A 20,914-nucleotide genomic window follows, 5' to 3' on the forward strand; every position below is an offset into this window, starting at 1 on the left:
ACAAAACTGCTCTGCAAAAACATCTTCCTTCTTCAACTGCAGCAGACTTATGTTGGGCCACAGGCAGGGTTAGTTTAATGACCAGCACACAAGAAATGCACACATGCACACACACATGCATTTTACCAAGGGCTGGTGTGGTGTGAGTGTGTGCGGTGCACGTGATGTGAGCAGAGCCAGATATGACATAGAGACGGATAGGAGCTGAACAAGCATTGAGTAATGAATGAGTAAGGGTTGAGTAAGACATGAGTAAGAGATGTGTAAGAGATGAGTAAGACACGAGTAAGAGTTGAGTTAGAGTTGGGTAAGAGATGAGCAAGAGTTGGGTAAGAGTTGTGTAAGAGATTAGTAAGAGTTGGGTTAGACTTGAGTAAGAAAGAAAGAGGGTGTGGAGCAGATGGGAGAAAAGGAAGGATGTACAAGAAAAAGGAACAGTTTTCATTCATAAAAACTGAACATCCCGGAAAAACTTCATTTTGTGAGAAAGTTTGGTCAGTACTCCTGTGGATGGGCCCCACGATCTGGTATCTGATAAGGCTCTGTTCCAGTGTGTGGATGGGCCCCACGGTCTGGTATCTGATAAGGCTCTGTTCCAGTGTGTGGATGGGCCACACGATCTGATATCTGATATGGCTCTGTTCCAGTGTGTGGATGGGCCCCACGATCTGGTATCTGATAAGGCTCTGTTCCAGTGTGTGGATGGGCCCCATGGCCTGGTATCTGTTAAGGCTCTGTTCCAGTGTGTGGATGGGCCCCACGATCTGGTATCTAATAAGGCTCTGTTCCAGTGTGTGGATGGGCCCCACGGTCTGGTATCTGTTAAGGCTCTGTTCCAGTGTGTGTATGGGCCCTATGGTCTGGTATCTGTTAAAGCTCTGTTCCAGTGTATGGATGGGTCCATGGTCTGGTATCTGTTAAGGCTCTGTTTCAGTGTGTGGATGGGCCCCACGGTCTGGTATCTGTTAAGGCTCTGTTCCAGTGTGTGTATGGGCCCTATGGTTTGGTATCTGTTAAGGCACTGTTCCAGTGTGTGGATGGGCCCATGGTCTGGTATCTGTTAAGGCTCTGTTACAGTGTCTGGATGGGCCCATGGTCTGGTATCTGTTAAGGCTCTGTTACAGTATGTGGATGGGCCCCATGGTCTGGTATCTGTTAAGGCTCTGTTTCAGTGTGTGGATGGGCCCCATGGCCTGGTATCTGTTAAGGCTCTGCTCCAGTGTGTGGATGGGCCCCATGGCCTGGTATCTGTGTTGACTGTTGCTGACAGCCAAGCACGGAATATGGATGATGTGAGGGAGTTGGAGTTTTGGGAGACCAACCGCGATTGAACAGGGGGTTCTTTAAGCTATTAACCAGAGGTAAAATAGCCACAAAGTCTCAAGAGACAAGGGAAAGGAAAACAATACTCCTTAGGGAGAGTATCCCAAAGAAAAGCTCTACACAACCCACGTACTGGGTAAAAAAGAACTAAGGCTTAAGGAGTATGAAAATAAAACAAAACTGCCGGAGCAGAAAACGGGGCAACTCAAAGAAAACAGACCTCGAACCGAGGCTGAAAAAGTAAAACCCTAAAGAAAGAATACTGAGCTTAGATTGTGGCACTAACTTGTTGCCAACAATCTAAAAAAGCTAAAGACTGTTGTGCTAATTTTATAGCCACAACAATCCAATATCGCAGCTCTTACCTTTACCTTTACCTTTACCTTTACCTTTACCTTTACCTTTACCTTTACCTTTACCTTTACCTTTACCTTTACCTTTACCTTTACCTTTACCTTTACCTTTACCTTTACCTTTACCTTTACCTTTACCTTTACCTTTACCTTTACCTTTACCTCGCTTGACAGAATACCGGCTTTCGTGCAACATAAGTGACACTGAAGCAAAGCTTATCGGCTTGCTCAGGGTTTAAATAGAACACCAACAGGTGCAAATTGTAAAAGGAAATTTGCACGTGTATAATTCAATCAACTCACTGGCCGTAATAACTGAAGAAAAGGCGCATAAAAAAACCAATGGCCGTAATAACTGAAGAAAAGGCGCAGTAAGGAAAAGAAATGGTGGCATCAGCCAAAACCATGAGAGATGATTAAAACAATTTGGGAATTAGAAACAAAAACAGGAAAAAAAAAGCCACAAAACCAAGAACAAAACAAGGACCAATGACTCGCTCACCTCCAAGGAAGAGGGAGCAGAATACGAGCGTGGCGGGGATACTCACGGCAGAATCAGGCAAAACAAGCAGAGTTGGGAGGGCGGGGGGGGTGAAGACAAACATTTAAACAACGACACAGTCTTTCTGAGATGGTTTGTAGATATGTGCAGGTCTCCTCCTTCACTGAAATAAATGGCATCGGCATGGATGCAAAACGCCGTGCAGCAAAGGTGTTAGTCAGTACAGCAGGGGGCTATGGAACCATAGACGTCGGGCTTGAAGCCAGAACGCTGGCTGCGTGCCAAATCTAGTGTTATTTCCCGCACTCTCCCCTGCGGAGAAACCCTGGCTGCTTGACCACAAGCACATGATTTTTATCATGTGTTTTATTAGTACTGCAACGGAATCAGACCGATTCTAGAGAAAATGGATGGTGAAATAAGGCACACTCTGCCAGCAAGCTTAACCCTTTAAGTTGTGAGATCGCAAATGTATGAGTATAATATTCTTACCTGAACATTCTGTTGCTGATGTAAACCTTGTGGCGGACTTTTTCTGCAATTGAGTGATAACAAATCTGATCATTTCAGTCTTACACATATTGAATAATAAATATAATAAAAACTTTATTATTCCCACATGTAATTGACAGAGAATTTGCTTCTTAAAGTTAAAGGGTGAAGACAAACATTTGGAGACCGTTGGAGAAACAGAGAGATAGAGATGGAAAGACAGAGATGGAGGGAGAGAGGGAAGGAGGGCTCGAGACAGCAAGAGAAAGATAAGAGACAGAGAGACAATATGAGAGGGAGGGAGAGTGAGAAAGCGAGAGAGCAAAAAGAGGGAGATAACAGAATGAAATAGAAACAGAGAGAAAGTGTGAGGAAAAGAGAGAAAGAGAAAGGGAGGGAGAGACAGAGAGAGAGAGAAGGAGTGAGAGAAAGAGAGGGAGGGACACACAGTGAAATGTCCAGAGGGAGGGATGAGAGACAGAGGGATGAGAGACATAGAGATAAATAGAGAGGGAGAGAGGGAAAGAGAGATGTCCATGCTGTGGTCCCCGCGGACTGTTGCCGCAGTCGCATGCACTGGGTTTGTACCCGACCAAACAATGGCCACAGGACCTCAGAGGGTGAGTTTGACATCATGTTGCCCCCTAAGTAGGTAAAATGGCTGTGTTTTTTTTTTTTAACAAAACATGGTCTCTCCACCCCAGCCGATCAGTTTGGTCAGAATAGTTATTCTGTTGTATTATGCACTGTTTTCACCGTGTTTGCTAGGTTAATTTCTCTGGTCAGATTTCTAGTCTAGTTATCCTTTAATTTCCTGCAGGAGTGCAACTTATTTTTGCTCTCGTTTCCCTATAGTGTCTGCACACTGTCAGTATTAGCGTGCAAATTAAAGCTTAAATGTGTAGTGATTGAGACCAGGATTTGGAAAAAGAAAATAATTCTGAATTAATAGTGCGATCACAGGAATGGTATCACATGATGCCCATACAGTCCTTGGTGTGGTCACCCTGCATTTTGGCCTGAATACCCCATTAAAAATAACCACCACCACAATCTTCATGATCATGGCGCCCTCTGGTGGAGAAAGAATTCCAAACCCTGTTCCAGAAGAAATACAGTCCTGGAGGTTTCAGTGCGAGCCCTAATTTGGCACACCTGGTTCTACTAATTGGCAGCTCAATGAGACTATTCTAGCTGTTGAAGGAAGTGTGCTTCGTTAGGGTTTTAGTGAAAACCTACAGGATGGCAGATCTCCAGAAATAGGGTTGGGAATCACTGCTCTGATGGCAGGTACCAGCATATTCTCAGATTGTATATGGATGGACGTGTATGTGTATATTTCTATAAATATTTGTCCTGATATTTATTATGTGCGACAGGTGATGGAAATACTGTACAGTGTGGGAAAATGGATCAGGACGGCTTCACTTTGACGTGCAGTGATAGAACACGTTAGAGCAGTGGTTGCCAATCTGCTGTCCTTCCGTAGGTTTTCACTAAAACCCTAACAAAGCGCACCTCATTCAACAGCTAAACGTCTGACTGAGCTGCCAATTAGTAGAATCAGGTGTGTCAAATTACATGATGGTAGATCTCCAGGAATAGGGTTTCGAACTTTTTCTCCACAAGAGGGGGCCATGGGCATGTAGATTGCAAGACGGGACCCAAACATAGACATGTACATTTAACTAGACAGGGTAAAAAAATTCTGTGTCAGTGTCTCATTGCTCTCTAGCAGTCCCCTGCAGTCTTTGGGCTCTCCTCGCGGTTCTGGCGTTGAACTGCGCAGATGTCTCTCTCTGCTCTATTTCCCTCTGAGCACTCAGTGGCGTGATAGGAGGAAGCGGCGGATGATATCACGCGCTGCGGAGGAGAGCACGCGGTTCGCCCCACGCTCTCCCACATCGATGGCGGGGGTCGGCATAGCGAGCGTCGATGGATGCCGCTGGTTGTTACAGAAAACGGGACAAAAAGGTGATCTTTAAAAGAACTCGCGGAGAATTTGAAGCCTGAGCACGCTGGATTTCACTGAGCATTTCACTGTGCGACATTGTGTCATTGGCTCAGATTTGGCACACAGGAAACGATCTGGCTTCATGTCCGATATCTATGGTTCCATGGCCTCCTGCTGTACTGACCAACACCTTTGCTGCACAGCGTTTTGCATCCATGCCGATGCCATTTATTTCAGTGAAGGAGGAGACCTGCACATATCTACAGACCATCTCAGAAAGGCTGTGTCATTGTTCAAATGTTTGTCTTCACACACCTCCCACTCCACCCACTCACCCACCCCCCACCACCCCCACAGAGGAATAAATCTGTTGGTCACATTTATACCTGAAGAACTTTCTGGACTTTGACTTATTTACCTTGGTGCATCCAAACACCCGGCTCTGTTCAAACAGCAGTCACACGGGGCCCATCCATGGGGTTCAATGGCCACTGATACCAAAAATAACACCCCCCTTTCTCTCTCCACTCTTTCTTTTTCTCTTACTTTTTTTCTTCTCCTCTCTTTTTCTCTGTTCCCCCTCCTCTTCTGCTCTTTCTTTCTTTTTTTCTCGGTTTCTCTCTATCCCTCCCTCTCTTGTCATCTCTGTCTCTTTTCTCGTGCTGTCTCTATCACTTCCTCCCTCCATCTCTGTCTTTATGTCTCTATCTCTTTCTTTCTCCCTCCCTCTCTCTGTCCCCCTCTCTCTCTCTCTCTCTCTTCTTCAGTAAACTGGTATTACGGCGTCTCATTGCTCTCTAGCAGCCCCTGCTGGTCAGTTGGGTGCGCGCGGTTCTGGTCGTTGAACTGCGCAGGAAGTGTCTGCCTCTGCCTCCTGTCTGAGCGCGCTTGACTCAGGCCTCAGGCTGTGGCGTGATAGGAGGAAGCGGCGGATGACATCACGCGATGCGGAGGAGAGCACGCGGTTCGCCCTGCGCTCTCCCGCATCGATGGCGGGGGTCGGCGTAGCGAGCGTCGATGGATGCCGCTGGCCGTTACAGGTAACGGGACAAAAAGGTGATCTTTAAAATAACTCGCGGAGAATTTGAAGCCTGAGCACGCTGGATTTCACTGAGCATTTCGCTGTGCGACATTGTGTCATTGGCTCAGATTTGGCACACAGGAAACAATCTGGCTTCACGCCCGATATCTATGGTTCCATGGCCTCCTGCTGTACTGACTAACACCTTTGCTGCACAGCGTTTGGCATCCATTTATTTTAGTGAAGGAGGAGACCTGCACATATCTACAGACCATCTCAGAAAGGCTGTGTCATTGTTCAAATGTTTGTCTTCACACACCTCCCACTCCACCCACTCACCCACCCCCCACCACCCCCACAGAAGAATAAATCTGTTGGTCACATTTATACCTGCAGAACTTTCTGGACTTTGACTTATTTACCTTGGTGCATCCAAACACCCGGCTCTGTTCAAACAGCAGTCACATGGGGCCCATCCACGGGGTTCAATGGCCACTGATACCAAAAACGACACCCCCCTTTCTCTCTCCACTCTTTCTTTTTCTCACTTTTTCTTTCTTCTCCCTCTCTTTTTCTCTCTTCCTCCCTCCCTTCTGCTCTCTTTCTGTTTCCCTCTCTCTCTTCCTTTCTCTGTCATTACCTCTTTCTTTCCCCCTCCCTCTTTCTGTCTCTCCCTCTTTCTTTCTTTGTCCCTCTCCCTCCCTCTCTGTCTCTCCCTCACTCAGTTTCCATATCTGTCTCTACCCGCTCCCTCCCTCTCCCTCTACCCTCTCTCTCTCTCTCTCTCTCTCTCTCTCCCTCTCTCTCTCTCTCTCTCTCTCTCTCTCTCTCTCTCTCTCTCTCTTTCTCTCTCTCTCCCTTTCTCTGTCCTCCCAGGGATAATGATTGACAGGGGCAGCGGGGTCAGTTTGCTTAACCGCTGCATTGGAGGGAAGCAGGCATAAACTCCAGCTCCGTGTGCGGAGAGAGAGATCCTGCCCAACTCTGCCCGACTACGGCCCGTTCTCCCAGTCATGGGTGTCCACGCAGCTCTCGTATTCTGCTCCTTCTTCCTTGCAGGTGAGGGTGTCCGTTGGGTCCCTGTTTTCCTCCCGAGTGACACCTTTCTTCCCACGTCCGGTGAAAATGCGACATGGAGTCTTACTGATCTGCGTGTAATTCAGGGCTTGCTTGTCTTAACATTGACTTGCGAATAGATGCATGTGCCGCCTCATCTTAACAGCACATGAATCTTATTGATCTGCGTGTAATTCAGGGCTTGCTTGTCTTAATTTCTACTTGCGAATAGACGCATGTGCCATCTCGTCAGAGCGACGCACCAGGTTTGCAGAGTTCATTTTGGTGACTGCTGCTGACCCACCAAGCTGTGCTTGGATCTGCTCGCAATCTGAGCACAAATGCTTCTTGAATCCCATTGAGTCTGTTCTGAAGTCTCCTTAATTAATTAGTGCTGTGTGTTTAATGTCGCGTTTATATTTTTTCTTGGACATTTTCCTTTTCTTTCAACCTCTGATGTTGCCCGACTGCTAATGCATAACTAAATAAACTCAGCATCATATCATATAGACAATGTATGAAATACGGAAGCAATGGTGTTTAACTGTGTAAAACCTGGTAGGCTTCTGGTGGTAACCTCTTCCATGCTTTTATTTGCTAGGAACAGAGTATCAGGGGGTAGCATAATGGTCAAGGAACTGGGTATGGAACTGAGGTCATAGGTTTGATTTCCATGTAGTGCACTGCTCTTATACCCTTGGACAAGTTATCTAACCTGAATTCGCTCAATACATATCTAGTTATCTAAGCTGTGTGGATTTCTCAGGATTACTCTGGGTGAGAGTGTCTACTAGACACTTGAAATGTCATTTGAAATGTCTAATGATATGAAATTATTTATGGGTTACAGTCTAGTCTTGGGATGGCGAAAAAAAAATCTACCTTGGACCTGTGTGATAAATCGGTTTGAAAATAACATTTGCCAATAGCAGCAGAAAGCTGGCTAAATGAAAGAATAATCAAAGTTACAGTATTTGGCAGCCATTTTTAAATGTGCATCCACAGCAAAAAAATTTAGGGTAAATAAATCAGTAATAAAATCACTAAAATAAAATCAGTTTGTTTTAGTGATTTTATCCCTAATGGAGTACATATAGTACTTAATGGAATCTATAAATTCTGTAGAGTTGATTTAATGTCTATAAATGTTGCTTTGTGCCATGCAGGATGGTGAGGTAGCTTTGTGATTTCAGTTTTGCTGATGGTGCTGGTCGATTTTGTGGGTAAATTTGGATAATCTGATCAGGGTTCATCGGACAATGTGTGCACATGTAGATTTTATACACATTATTTTTATTGATGATCCGGGGGGGATATTCTGTGGGATACTTTGGCACTGAACACGCATCATGGGCAGTTGGCTCTTGTGTCAGTTCGACTGTTAGTGATGTCAGAGATGGGAGTGGCCATGTCCAGCGAATGGCATATCTTAGTCTGAACATCTGCCCCGCCCCTCCAAATCCTCGCCCCCTCGAACCCGATGTAACAGTGCCTTCTGTCACGTTCGGTCACAAAACAATTAATTAGGTCAGGACTGTGAAAACCCCACTGGGGTCTTTTCTGTCATTCGGATAGTTAGAATGAAGCTGAGCTGCTGATAATCCAAACACAGACAAACCTTATAAATTAAATATATCACATAAAATACGGAATTGAATAATAACACTGTCCCATAGGCTGTCCTGTGGAGTCTCCTCTTCCATACCATTTTAAGCTTTAACCCTTGGAAAAGTCAATTGTTTGGAGGTTTTATTTCTTTAATTTTTCAAAATTCTGAGTAAGCGTTCTAGAACTCCATTAGTTTCAGTTACTATTAGTGATTGCATTAGAATGTTCAGTTAACAACATTCTCATCACAGATTTCACACCTTAACAAAGGGTTAATAATGAGATTTCCTATCCATCTTAATGCAGTTCACGCAGCCGATGGCTGATGGCAATGTGCTGATGGTAAGTAGTCAGGGGCAACGGTGTGGCGGCAACTTCAATAACACGCACCTTCCCTTCTCTCTGCCCCCGTCCCTCCCCCAAAAGGCTCAGGGGATCCGCTGGCCCCCCCACAGAGCGCTGGGACCCAAACAGGTACGAGGACATGCGTCGTTCGAGTCATAAGAGGACAGGCAGCGTTCAGTTCATTCTCAACACCGCTCATGATTTTGAAGTCAAAGTTCTGCAGCTACAAAATAACAGTAGGCTACTGAAGAAAAAAATAAGGCTGCACCAATGTCGATGTACGATTCAAATGAATGCAGTTTTTCTATTCTTTAAATTGATGAATTCTCATGTCACTTTCAAAGCTGGAAAAATTCTGAAAAAGTTCTGAACGACATTCACATCATTCAGCAATCATTGCTGTACATCTATTTCACACATTATTAATAATCACAACATTGTTTCATAAATCCTGAACATCCTGAAAAACCTTTTTATTGTTCTTATTCTTTTTTTTTAACAACTATGTGGAGTGTATCTCTTAGATGGCTGTTGGCAGTTTACAATAACAGACCTTGGAAGAAAGAGCTGTAAAAGTGGTGTGTCTGGCGGGTCAGCGAAGCTCGGTCTGAGCTTTAAATGGAGAAGCCCTTGCGGACTACAGCGCGTATAAACAGGGTGAGCAGCGGAGCATATTTCACGTTGACGGAAAAGCAGCCGACCTCAGCCGGCCGGGGGTAGCGTGACCGCGTTAAAAAGCAGAGGAACACACTGGAGCTGCGTCGCGGTCTGGACGTTGTGTGTCTGGACGTTGTGACCGTCCAAATGGAGCTTATCAGAGGTTCGCGTTTTAAGATGTCAAACCGTATATAAAACCTTCCCCGAGGAAGAATAAACACAAGCCCCTTACTCAAAGAGTACAACCTCCTGTCGGGTCCCCCAAAATGGCCTCCGAAAGATAAACTTTAAGAAGCAAATTCACCTTTTCTCTGTCAATCAGATGGGGGAATAATAAAGTTTTTTTTTTTTTTCGTAATTCAATGCAATGTGTGAAAGCCTGAAATGACCAGCTTTGTTATCACTTGATTGCAGAAAAACCCGACCATGAGGGTACGTCGGCATCCGAATGTCCAGTTAAGGACGTTCTAATCACACGTTTGCGATCTCACACCTGAAAGGGTTAAGCTTGCTGGCAGAGCGTACCTTACTTCACCATCCATTTTCTCCAGAACCTGTCTGGCCTCAGTAGAGTGAGCATAGTGATTTGAGCGTGACTCTTCATGTGGAAAATGTGTCCCCTGTGTTGCTCAGCATTTGAATTGCCTTGCATAGACCCATGGTAGCTTAGGTGTTGAGGTAGATGTGATGGGCATCAATATAATCCATCCATCCATTACCTATACCTGCTTATCCTATAGCAGGGGGTGCTGGTGCCTATCCCAGCATGCATTGGATGAGAGGCAGGAATACACCCTGGACAGGCTGCTAATCTATCGCAGGGCACACACCATTCACTCACACACTCATATCTTTTTAGAGTCTCCAATTAGCCTACCTGCATCAATATCAGACTTCCCCTTATGAGTTGAAAATATATTGCAATATATATTTAAAACAAATACCAATATATTTTTTCCGGATTGATAGACAAAACTGTGGAGGGCATGAGATGATGCTAAGAAAAAGAAGAAGAAGTTTGGTTTATTTATTCAGTGCTTCTGAATTCGGTTCTTGTTTAAAACAGCCATACATACATTTTAAACGAGAGAGAAAGAGAGAGAGAGACAGAGAGAGAGAGAGATAATTGTATGAAATAGCACAGGGGTCCTCAATCTTATCCAGAAAGGGCTGTTGTGGGTGCAGGCTTTCAGTCCAACCAAGCAGTTGCACATCTGATTCTACTAATCAGCCACTGGAGTCCTTGCTAAGGACCTTGATTAGTGGAATCAGGTGTGTAACTGCACGGTTGGAACGAAAGCCTGCACCCACACCGGGCCTTTCCGGACAAGACTGAGGACCCCTGAAATAGCATGTGTTTGTGGTAAAACGGGTGTGGGGGTGTGGGGTGGGGGGGGGCTCTCTCTCTCCGTACCTGCCGCAGGTGAGCAGACGCCAGTCCTCACGGTGGAGCCTCGCAGCGCCGTGGTCCGGCAGGGCGCCCCCGTCAGCTTCCGCTGCAGCGCCCAGGGCGGGGCGGCGCCCGCCAGCCTGGAGTGGAAAAAAAACAACAACCAGGCGCTGCTGGGTAGGCTGAACCGCCGCCGTTACGCTGCGTTGCGTTTTTCCGGCGGACGCTTTCTGTCCGAAGCGACGTTCAATAAGCTCACACTGTCGGTCGTTCGAACAACTAAATGGTAAATGGACTGCATTTATATAGCGCTTTTATCCAAAGCACTTTACAATTGATGCCTCTCATTCGCCAGAGCAGTTAGGGATTAGGTGTCTTGCTCAAGGACACTTTGACACGCCCAGGGCGGGGTTTGAACCGGCAACCCTCCGACTGCCAGATAATCGGTCTTACCTCCTGAGCTATGTCGCCCCTATAACTACAAGAACGAAGGTTCGAATAAGGTGCAAATACTCATTTTGTGACGGTCACTCATAGCCACGAATACGTTCACAAGTCCAGTTCACGTCACAGCGAACGTTACTCTCGCCTGACCCACGCTATAAGTCGAACTTGGCGGCGTGGCGAGCTTACGACATCAAGGTGACGACGCAAAGCACAATGGCTGCTGGGACGGAACCGCGGTCCAGCAACCGCGAGCTCGCTGCACCGACGCCCCTAATGTCACGCCGCGGCGGCACGCAAACCGCCCGTTCGACTCGGGCAAGGTCAACGAGGCGAAGGTTAGCTGACGTTAGCTAACGTCCACAAACAAATTCAAACTTTCTCCTGTTCGCTGCTAAAGTTAGCTTACAGTCTGAAGAGACAGCAAGCGCGCAGGAAAAAAAGCCTGCCGAAGAACAGCTGAGAAAAGAAGTCCACGATGCAGTTATAATTCATTTTCATACATATAGTATTTGCTAACAGTTAAAATTCATTTTAGTACATATTTAGTACATAGTAATATCTGGTCATTTTACAAAACAATCTGAGGCTAATCCAACATATCAATTGCTCCCTTTCTCATTGTTCTCTTAATTAAGTCATTGGCAAGCAACATAGAAACTTCAGTTTGAAATCAACAAACAGTAACTGTTGCAAACCTTCACTGCAAATTAATTTTCTCTTAGAATGACAATTTTTTTACATTTTTTAATGTTTTTTCTTAATCGCAAATTAAATTTCTCCGAGAGATGTCAATGTAGGATTGTTCTCTTTGAGCAAGATGGAGAGGATCACTGATACACATCTGTGTGTGTGTGTGTGTGTGTGAGTGTGTGTGTGTGTTTTGGGGTCTCTAACATTCCACACACATGAAATGACCTCTGACCTTTGACCTCTGACCGCAGACAATGTTAAAATTGGACCAGACGGCTCCGTCCTCACCATCGCCAGCGCCCGCCCTGGTAACCATGGCACCTACCGCTGCGTGGGCACCAACGCGCATGGAAAATCCCAGAGCTCCGCCTCCCTGACCGTTCACTGTACGTACAACCACGCCCACTCCATCACAGGGACAGTAGTCAAGGCCTGGTACACTAGGACAAGGGAGAGGGTGGAGTAGAAATTTAGGAGTAGGATTCTTTTGAACATCAGTCATTTTTTAAGGGGATTGACATTTTGAATGGGTTGATATTCTTGATCGCTGATAACTTTCTTAGTAGTGACTGATTTTGATGGTATTTATCCGTTAGAATAGCACTAGTTTTTGAACGGATGGGGTTTCTGTAAGGACAGTTTTTATGGGGTGTTTACCTCGTTTCCCAGATTCCCCGAAGGTACAGGCCACTCCCAAGAGCCCGGCGCGGGTGCGGATTGGCGAAACCATCAACCTGGAGTGCCACGCCACGGGACGGCCTCGCCCAACTGTCACCTGGCACAGGGAGGGGGGCGCCAAGACAGGGACGAGCAGCTCCACCGAAGCCAAGGCCACGGTGCAGGTGACCAAGCTGCCATTCTTTGGCACTGCACTGTTCACCATCATAAAACCCATAAGAGACACACTGAGTTACTCTAGTGCAGTGGTCTCCAACTCTGGTCCTGGTGAGCTACAGGGTCTGCTGGTTTTTGTTTTCACCTTAAAATCAGCACCCAATCGAGACCCAAGACACCAGGTGAGTTGAGTTAACTGTGTAATCAACTGCTCTAATTGATTCAAGAAGTGCAGAGTCACTATGAAAACCAGCAGACCCTGTAGCTCTCCAGGACCAGGGTTGGAGACCGCTGCTCTAGTGTCTGTCATAAACCCGTAAGAGAAACACTGTGCTGCTCTAGTGTTTATCATAGACCCATATGAAACACACTGCGCTAGTCTAAGTACACTTTTGGTTATCTGACCCTGTCTAACTCACCTGCCCCCCTCCAGGTGCCGGCCGCACGTTCGACGGACGCCGGGGTGTACGTCTGCAAGGCGGAGAACAGCGAGGGGACGGTGGAGCTGAAGGTGCAGGTGACCGTGGAGGGTGGATCCCAGGCTCCCACCCCGCCCCAAGCCTCCATCCTCCAGGCCGACATGGTGAAGGTGGAGGGGGACTCCGTCACGCTCCAGTGCCAGGCCACCGGTGACCACCTCCCTCACCAACCACACACATAACCCCCCCCCCCCCACACCTCCCTCACCCACACCCCCCACACCTGCCTCACCACACACATAACCCCCCCCCACACCTACCTCACCACACACATAACCCCCCCCCCACACCTACCTCATCACACACAACACAAGGAATTAGCCAGCCGTTTGTGAGTGCAAAAAAAAGTATTAAAACAACACATCAGCAAAGAATTCAGATTTCAGTTTCCTGGACCTTTAACAAATACCAGATACCAGGTCCATCCTCACACTAAATCAATACCTTAACAGATACCAGACCATGGGGCCCATCAACACACTGGAATGATGCCTTATATACCAGACTATGGGGCCCATCCACACACTGGAACAGAGCCTTAACGGATACCAGACCATGGGGCCCATCCACACACTGGAACAGAGCCTTAACAGATACCAGACCATGTGGCCCATCCACACATTGGAACAGTGCCTTAGATACCAGACTGTAGGGACCATCCACTCACTGGTACAGAGCCTGAACAGATACCAGACCATGGGGCCCATCCACACACTGGAACAGAGCCTTAACAGATACCAAACCATGGGGCCCATCCACACACTGGAACAGAGCCTTAACAGATACCAGACTATGCAGCCCATTCACACACTGGAACAAAGCCTTAACGGATACCAGACCATGGGGCCCATCCACACACCGGAACAGATCCTTAACAGATACCAAACCATGGGGCCCATCCACACACTGGATCAGAGCCTTAACAGATACCAGACTATGGGGCCCATCCACACACTGGAACAGAGCCTTAACAGATACCAGACTATGCAGCCCATTCACACACTGGAACAAAGCCTTAACAGATACCAGACCATGGGGCCCATCCACACACTGGAACAGATCCTTAACAGATACCAAACCATGGGGCCCATCCACACACTGGAGCAGAGCCTTAACAGATACCAGACCATGGGGCCCATCCACACACTGGATCAGAGGTTTAGCCGTACGACCATTTACATAGCAGTGCCGATTCCTAACAGGATGAGGAGCCCAGCAGCTTTGTTGAGTGCAATGTTCTTGCGTTCTGCTTCCCAGGGTACCCCACTCCAACCATTGCCTGGTCCAAACTGCGGGCCCCATTGCCCTGGCAACACAAAGTGACGGACGGCACCCTGGTCCTGCAGAACGTCGGCCGGCAGGACTCGGGCCAGTACATCTGCAACGCTACCAACGCTGCTGGGTTCGATGAGGCAACGGTGCAGGTAGAGGTGGAGAGTAAGTACAGCCTGCCCACGCCCCTCCAACCTGGGACAGGAGTGCTCACCAGACTTTCTCACAAAATGAAGTTTGTCCAGGAAGTCCAGATTTATGAATGAAAAACATGTTCCTTTTTCTTGTACATATTTCCTTTTCTCCCCTCTGCGCTATTCCCTCTTTCTTTCTCTCCCTTCTTCTTTCTCTCTCTTTTCTCCTCTTTTTCTTCATTCTCTTCTCTCTTTCCCGTCTCTATTGCTTTTTCCTCTCTCTCTCTCCCTCACTCCCTTCACCCCCTCTTACTCTCCTCATCCTTCCTCTCTCTCTCTCCCCCCCCCCCCTCCCTGTGGCAGCCCCTCCCTATGCCACCTGTATTCCAGAGCAGGTGCGTGTGCAGGCAGGTGAGGCCATCCGGCTGCAGTGCCTGGCCCACGGCACGCCCCCCGTGCGCTTCCAGTGGACCCGGGTGGGGGGGAACCTGCCCCCCCGCGCTCAGTCCACCGACGGCCTCCTGCTGATCAGCCAAGCCAGGCCAGCCCACGCCGGTACCTACAAGTGTGTGGCCTCCAACAAGTGGGGATCCAGCCAAGCCCTGGCTAAGGTCACCGTCCGATGTGAGTCTCTTACTCCTCTTACCCAACTCTTACTCAACCCTTACTCAACTCTTACTCATCGCTTACTCAAGTCTTACCCAACTCTTAATATTCTCTTGCTCATCTCTTACACAACTCTTACTGAGGTCTTACCCAACTTTTATCTTCTCTTACACAACTGTTACTGAACTATTACCCAACTCTTACTCATCTCTAACTCCAGTCTTACCCAACTCTTACTCTTATCTTACACAACTGTTACTGAACTATTACCCAACTCTTATACAACTCTCACTCATCTCTAACTCCAGTCTTACCCAACTCTTACTCTTCTCTTACACAACTGTTACTGAACTATTACCCAACTCTTATACAACTCTCACTCATCTCTAACTCCAGTCTTACCCAACTCTTACTCTTCTCTTACACAACTGTTACTGAACTATTACCCAACTCTTATACAACTCTCACTCATCTCTAACTCCAGTCTTACCCAACTCTTACTCTTCTCTTACACAACTGTTACTGAACTATTACCCAACTCTTATACAACTCTCACTCATCTCTAACTCCAGTCTTACCCAACTCTTACTCTTCTCTTACACAACTGTTACTGAACTATTACCCAACTCTTATACAACTCTCACTCATCTCTAACTCCAGTCTTACCCAACTCTTACTCTTATCTTACACAACTGTTACTGAACTATTACCCAACTCTTATACAATTCTCACTCATCTCTAACTCCAGTCTTACCCAACTCTTACTCTTCTCTTACACAACTGTTACTGAACTATTACCCAACTCTTATACAACTCTCACTCATCTCTAACTCCAGTCTTACCCAACTCTTACTCTTCTCTTACACAACTGTTACTGAACTATTACCCAACTCTTATACAACTCTCACTCATCTCTAACTCCAGTCTTACCCAACTCTTACTCTTATCTTACACAACTGTTACTGAACTATTACCCAACTCTTATACAACTCTCACTCATCTCTAACTCCAGTCTTACCCAACTCTTACTCTTCTCTTACACAACTGTTACTGAACTATTACCCAACTCTTATACAACTCTCACTCATCTCTAACTCCAGTCTTACCCAACTCTTACTCTTCTCTTACACAACTGTTACTGAACTATTACCCAACTCTTATACAACTCTCACTCATCTCTAACTCCAGTCTTACCCAACTCTTACTCTTCTCTTACACAACTGTTACTGAACTATTACCCAACTCTTATACAACTCTCACTCATCTCTAACTCCAGTCTTACCCAACTCTTACTCTTCTCTTACACAACTGTTACTGAACTATTACCCAACTCTTACTCTTATCTTAGTCATCTCTTACCCAACCCTTAATCAGCTCTTACTCTTCTCTTCTTTCCGCAGCAGCGTGACAGAACGACACTGAGCATGTGCAGTGAGAAGAACCCTGTAGCTGCCAATCACAGTTCACTATGCTACAAACGGCCTTTCTCTTCACAGTAACTGCCCAAGCCAGCCAATCACAGTTCACTACACTACACGCTCTGGCTGCCGACATTTTCATACCTGCTGTCCTTGCAAATCAATCACAGTTCACTATACTGCACACTCTGCCAAGATTTTCATAACCATTGTCCTTTCCAACCAATCACATGTCACTATACTGCACACTCTGCCAAGATTTTCACAACCACTGTCCTTTCTAGCCAATCACAGTTCACTATATAGCACACTCTGCCAAGATTTTCATAACCACTGTCCTTTCCAACCAATCACATAGCATTTTTCCTTACAGTTGTGTCTTCATGTCTGTGTTACCGTGCTGCATGCGTTTTATGGAGTAGTGTCATACCATATGGAGGTGCTTATCTTGTGGGAAAAAGCAATAAGTCTTCACAGAAAAGGATAGAGAATGATCCCTACACATCTTTATTTTTTTTTAAACTGCATCAGAAATTTTGCCAATAAAGCAAATGTGACTTGTGCATAATGCACATTAAAGAAATGCACTTTTTTTTGTATTGGTGTGGATACTGAAGGAGCAGGCATTTGGCTTGCCTTGGCAGCAGTTACCGGATATTGTGTGTGTGTGTGTGTGTGTGTGTGTGTGTGTGTGTGTGTTTGTGTGCATGTGTGTGTTTTGCATTGTTTGAGCCCCTTGTATCTTTCCTCTGAAATCTATTGCTGAGACAATAAAACATACACCCTTTCCTCCCATGTGTGTGCTTTCCCCAGTTTTGTCCAGGAGACACTAAGTTGGCTGGACTCCATGAACCTTTCAGCTGACTAACCACAGTAATCAATTACATTGCTTTTAGGCAGACTGAGTTTGCTGAATCATATCCTATTATTAAAGTTCTGGTGATAGTAGATCTGACGCTGCGTGCGAGGGGGGAGGGCGGGGGGGGGGGGGGTTATTGGAATGTCAGTGATGTGTGTGTGGTGGGGGTGGTGGGTTTGGGGCAGGTTGTGAATGTTGTGGTGATTCCTAACAAGCACAGCAAGGGGCTCTAAAATATAGCTAAACACTAAACTGGACTACACTGAGCTGTGGGGACTGTGGCTTTTTTAAAAATCCATTTGCTGAAACACTTTTATGTCATTGCTGCTTCTGCCCACAAATGCTTCTGTTCATCTGGCCAGGGTTCTCTGAGGCAATTTCTTTGAGGGTGGTCCTTTTTTATCAGTTTGCATTTCAGCGGTTTCACCACCAGGTGGTGACATTGCGCCTGAATGCCAGGCTGCCGAACTTTCCCACAGTTGAACCTTGCCTAGGGGGTGTGACAGAATGGGGCTAGAGGTCTCTGTGATGTGTGTCAGAAACAGATAAATATTTACACACAGATTTCCAGGAGATGGATCACAGGTTTGTACACTGCAATGTCCCCACCTGTGGTCCAAGTGTGTGTAAGTGTGTATCTGTGTGTGTGTGCCTGTTTGATTTTGTGTGTGCGTGGGTTTGTGCGTGTGTAAGTGTGTGTCAGTGTGTGTGAGAGAGTGAGATTATGTGTGTGTATGTAATTGCATGCCACTGTGCGTGAGTGCATGTGTGTGAGAGAGATTGTGTGCGTACGTATGTAATTCTGTTCATGTGCGTTCCTGTGTGCGTCTGTCAGGGTCTGGGGTAGGACTCAGAAGCAGACCAGAGTTAGAAAAGACGTGGCGATTTATTTCCAAGGTAAGTACAGATTCAGAGGCAGTCTCGTAGTCGGGGTACAGGCAAGGGTCAAAATCCAGGAAACCGAAACAATCAGGCAGAGGTACAAAAAACAGGAGCCGGGAACAGGTCAGAGATAACAGGCGAGAGTCGAAAATCCGAATCTAAGGACAGAGCAGGCAGGCTGAACTCGTAGTCGAACGGAACAGGCAAAAAGTCAAAACCGGGGATATGACAACACACTAGAAAGGCTCGAACGGCAACCGAGAAGAACAGAAGCACGATCTGGCAAAAACTAAAACAGAAACTAAATAGCAACAGTAATAAGTGGATGATGAGACGCAGGTGAAGATGGCTGGAGAGGCTTGATTGATGATGAGGTGAACAGGCGGGACTGGGGTGGGGCGTGGGCAGGAACCAGGAACCTAAGGGGGGGAAAAAACCAACGCACACCCAAGCACACGAACACAGAAAGCACAAACGCAAACGAAACAAAGTAAACCGAAATAAAAAATAAGAAATAAACAAAAAAGAAACAGGAACACAATGGAGAATCAGGCTGAATTCCTGACAGCGTGTGTGTGAGCGTGTGTGAGTGTGTGTGTGTGTGCACCAAAACATCTGCTGATAAGCCGCCCACTCAGTTCACAGGGACAGGAAAGAGGGAGAGAGAATATTATTCCTGAATAGCGCCCAACTGTTTAGCTACATTTACAGTTTCTGTTATTGCATGTTGTCATTTTCATTTTTGACAAAATACACACTTCTTTCATTTTCACAAAGTATATAATTTCACACAAGTGTTTTTTTTTTTTTTTTTTGGGCTACGTGTTTGTACTTGCTTGTAGTCCCATTGTTGCATTGTTTCTTTGCCAACGCTGGTATGGTTTTTACTGATTTTTATAAATGCAATTTGGGTTAAATGCCTTGCTGAAGGGTACAATAGCAGTGTCCTACCTTTAGTCCTATTCCTCACTGCTTATGTTACAGTTTTTTGTTGTGTTTGGGAGGGTGTGTGGGGGGGGGGGGGTTGTGATTTTATAAAAACTACTAAAAAATAACAACTAAAAATTGTTGAAGCAAGAAACAGCGTAGTCACTGCTCTGTGATGGCTGATTTTACTTCCCTGTCATAGGAAAATCCGTTCCTTAATTATTTAAGTTTATTGGTACCCACATGGAACAATGAGGCATATCATAGATTCATGCAACTCACATCCATAAAAACAATAAAGCATGCTTTATTTAGATTTATGCTTAGCAGTACAAGATCTCTGCTCATAAAAGCACACACACACACACACAAACACACACACATAGATGAGGCCAGATAAAATTTTAAAAAGTCAGAAGTAAAAAAAAATACTCCCTAAGTAGAGTTTAAAGGAAATGCCGAACCCCGTCTCAGAATGAACAGAGACCACAGCAGGTTCACGGCCCTGCGATCTGAAGCCCCCTTTCTCTTTAAAACTTTCTCTTTAAAACTTTGACCTGTTGGCTTTCTCCCTCTGTAGCGCTCGCATGCGCGCCCAGGACTGAAGAGCTGAGGCTGCGGGATCATCCATCCCCAGAGGAAGACGAGCGGGACGTTTGGAATGGGAGATAAAGACGTGGGGGGGGGGGGGGGGGACTGTGGCAGTTGCCCCCAACCTGTTTTACTTGGCGGGCACTGGTGGGTACTCTTGGGGGTTGGGGGGGGGGGGGGAGGGGGGGGCGGTGAGGGAGGAGTCTCACGCGGCGGTTGCCCCTGGCCTGTTTCGCTTGGCGGGCACTGACGGGTACTCTTTGGGGGTTGGGGGTGCGGGAGGGGGGCGGTGAGGGAGGAGTCTCATCCGCAGCCGGACCGCGGCGGTTCACCCCAGCCTGTTTCGCTTGGCGGGCGCTCTTTGTGGCGAACACCGTCTCTGCGCCGGTCCCACAGTCTCCGAGTCTGTATGTCATTAACGCTCAGCCCACATCAAAGGACAAGCTCATCGTTATGAGACCGCAGCATTTTTTTTTGTTGCATCAGAAGTTATACGAACAAAATCTTTCAATGAATATTGACCGGAAATAAAGTTGGAGAGCGCTGATGTAAAAAGGGACTACTCGGCAGAAGGGATTTCTTTTGAGCAGAGATTATCTCTTGGTTGTCTGACCTTCCAGCGTGGATTACAGCTTCTCCAGAATCTCGCTATCGGAGTGCTCTTTTCGGAGTGCTCTTTGCCGGGGAGTAGCCTTTGGACGTTTTTGTTGGAATATTTTTCGATGGCTTGTTGCAGGGCGATCCTCCCTATTTTGTGTGGGAGCGTTGATTAAGTGTGGAGGACACAGAGACTGACTGCGTGCTATGGGGATTATGGGATATGCAGTTTGTGAGGGCGTTTTTCTGAACACAGAGACTGACTGCGTGCTATGGGGATTATGGGATATGCAGTTTGTGAGGGCGTTTTTCTGAACACAGAGACTGACTGCGTGCTATGGGGATTATGGGATATGCAGTTTGTGAGGGCGTTTTTCTGAACACAGAGACTGACTGCGTGCTATGGGGATTATGGGATATGCAGTTCGTGAGGGCGTTTTTCTGAACACAAAGACTGACTGCGTGCTATGGAGATAG

The 20,914-nt window shown here is 46.6% G+C and overlaps 1 protein-coding gene and 1 long non-coding RNA gene across 2 annotated transcripts in view; one reads left to right on the forward strand and one right to left on the reverse strand.

The window, feature by feature from the left end:
* The window catches only part of LOC135249363 (uncharacterized), a 167,339-nt gene that overhangs the window by 65,361 nt on the left and 81,064 nt on the right, over window positions 1-20,914 (reverse strand). The gene's annotated exons all lie outside the window — the stretch shown is intronic.
* On the forward strand, window positions 6,189-17,376 carry LOC135249318 (basement membrane-specific heparan sulfate proteoglycan core protein-like). The gene is made up of 9 exons (XM_064324845.1): window positions 6,189-6,704; window positions 8,736-8,783; window positions 10,735-10,878; window positions 12,090-12,224; window positions 12,508-12,680; window positions 13,106-13,301; window positions 14,409-14,588; window positions 14,921-15,181; window positions 16,564-17,376. The coding sequence occupies exons 1-9, from the start codon at window positions 6,659-6,661 to the stop codon at window positions 16,569-16,571; spliced, it is 1,191 nt and encodes a 396-aa protein (XP_064180915.1). The 5' UTR covers window positions 6,189-6,658; the 3' UTR covers window positions 16,572-17,376.

Source organism: Anguilla rostrata, chromosome 2 (assembly GCF_018555375.3).
Source record: "Anguilla rostrata isolate EN2019 chromosome 2, ASM1855537v3, whole genome shotgun sequence".
Classification (NCBI taxonomy): domain Eukaryota; kingdom Metazoa; phylum Chordata; class Actinopteri; order Anguilliformes; family Anguillidae; genus Anguilla; species Anguilla rostrata.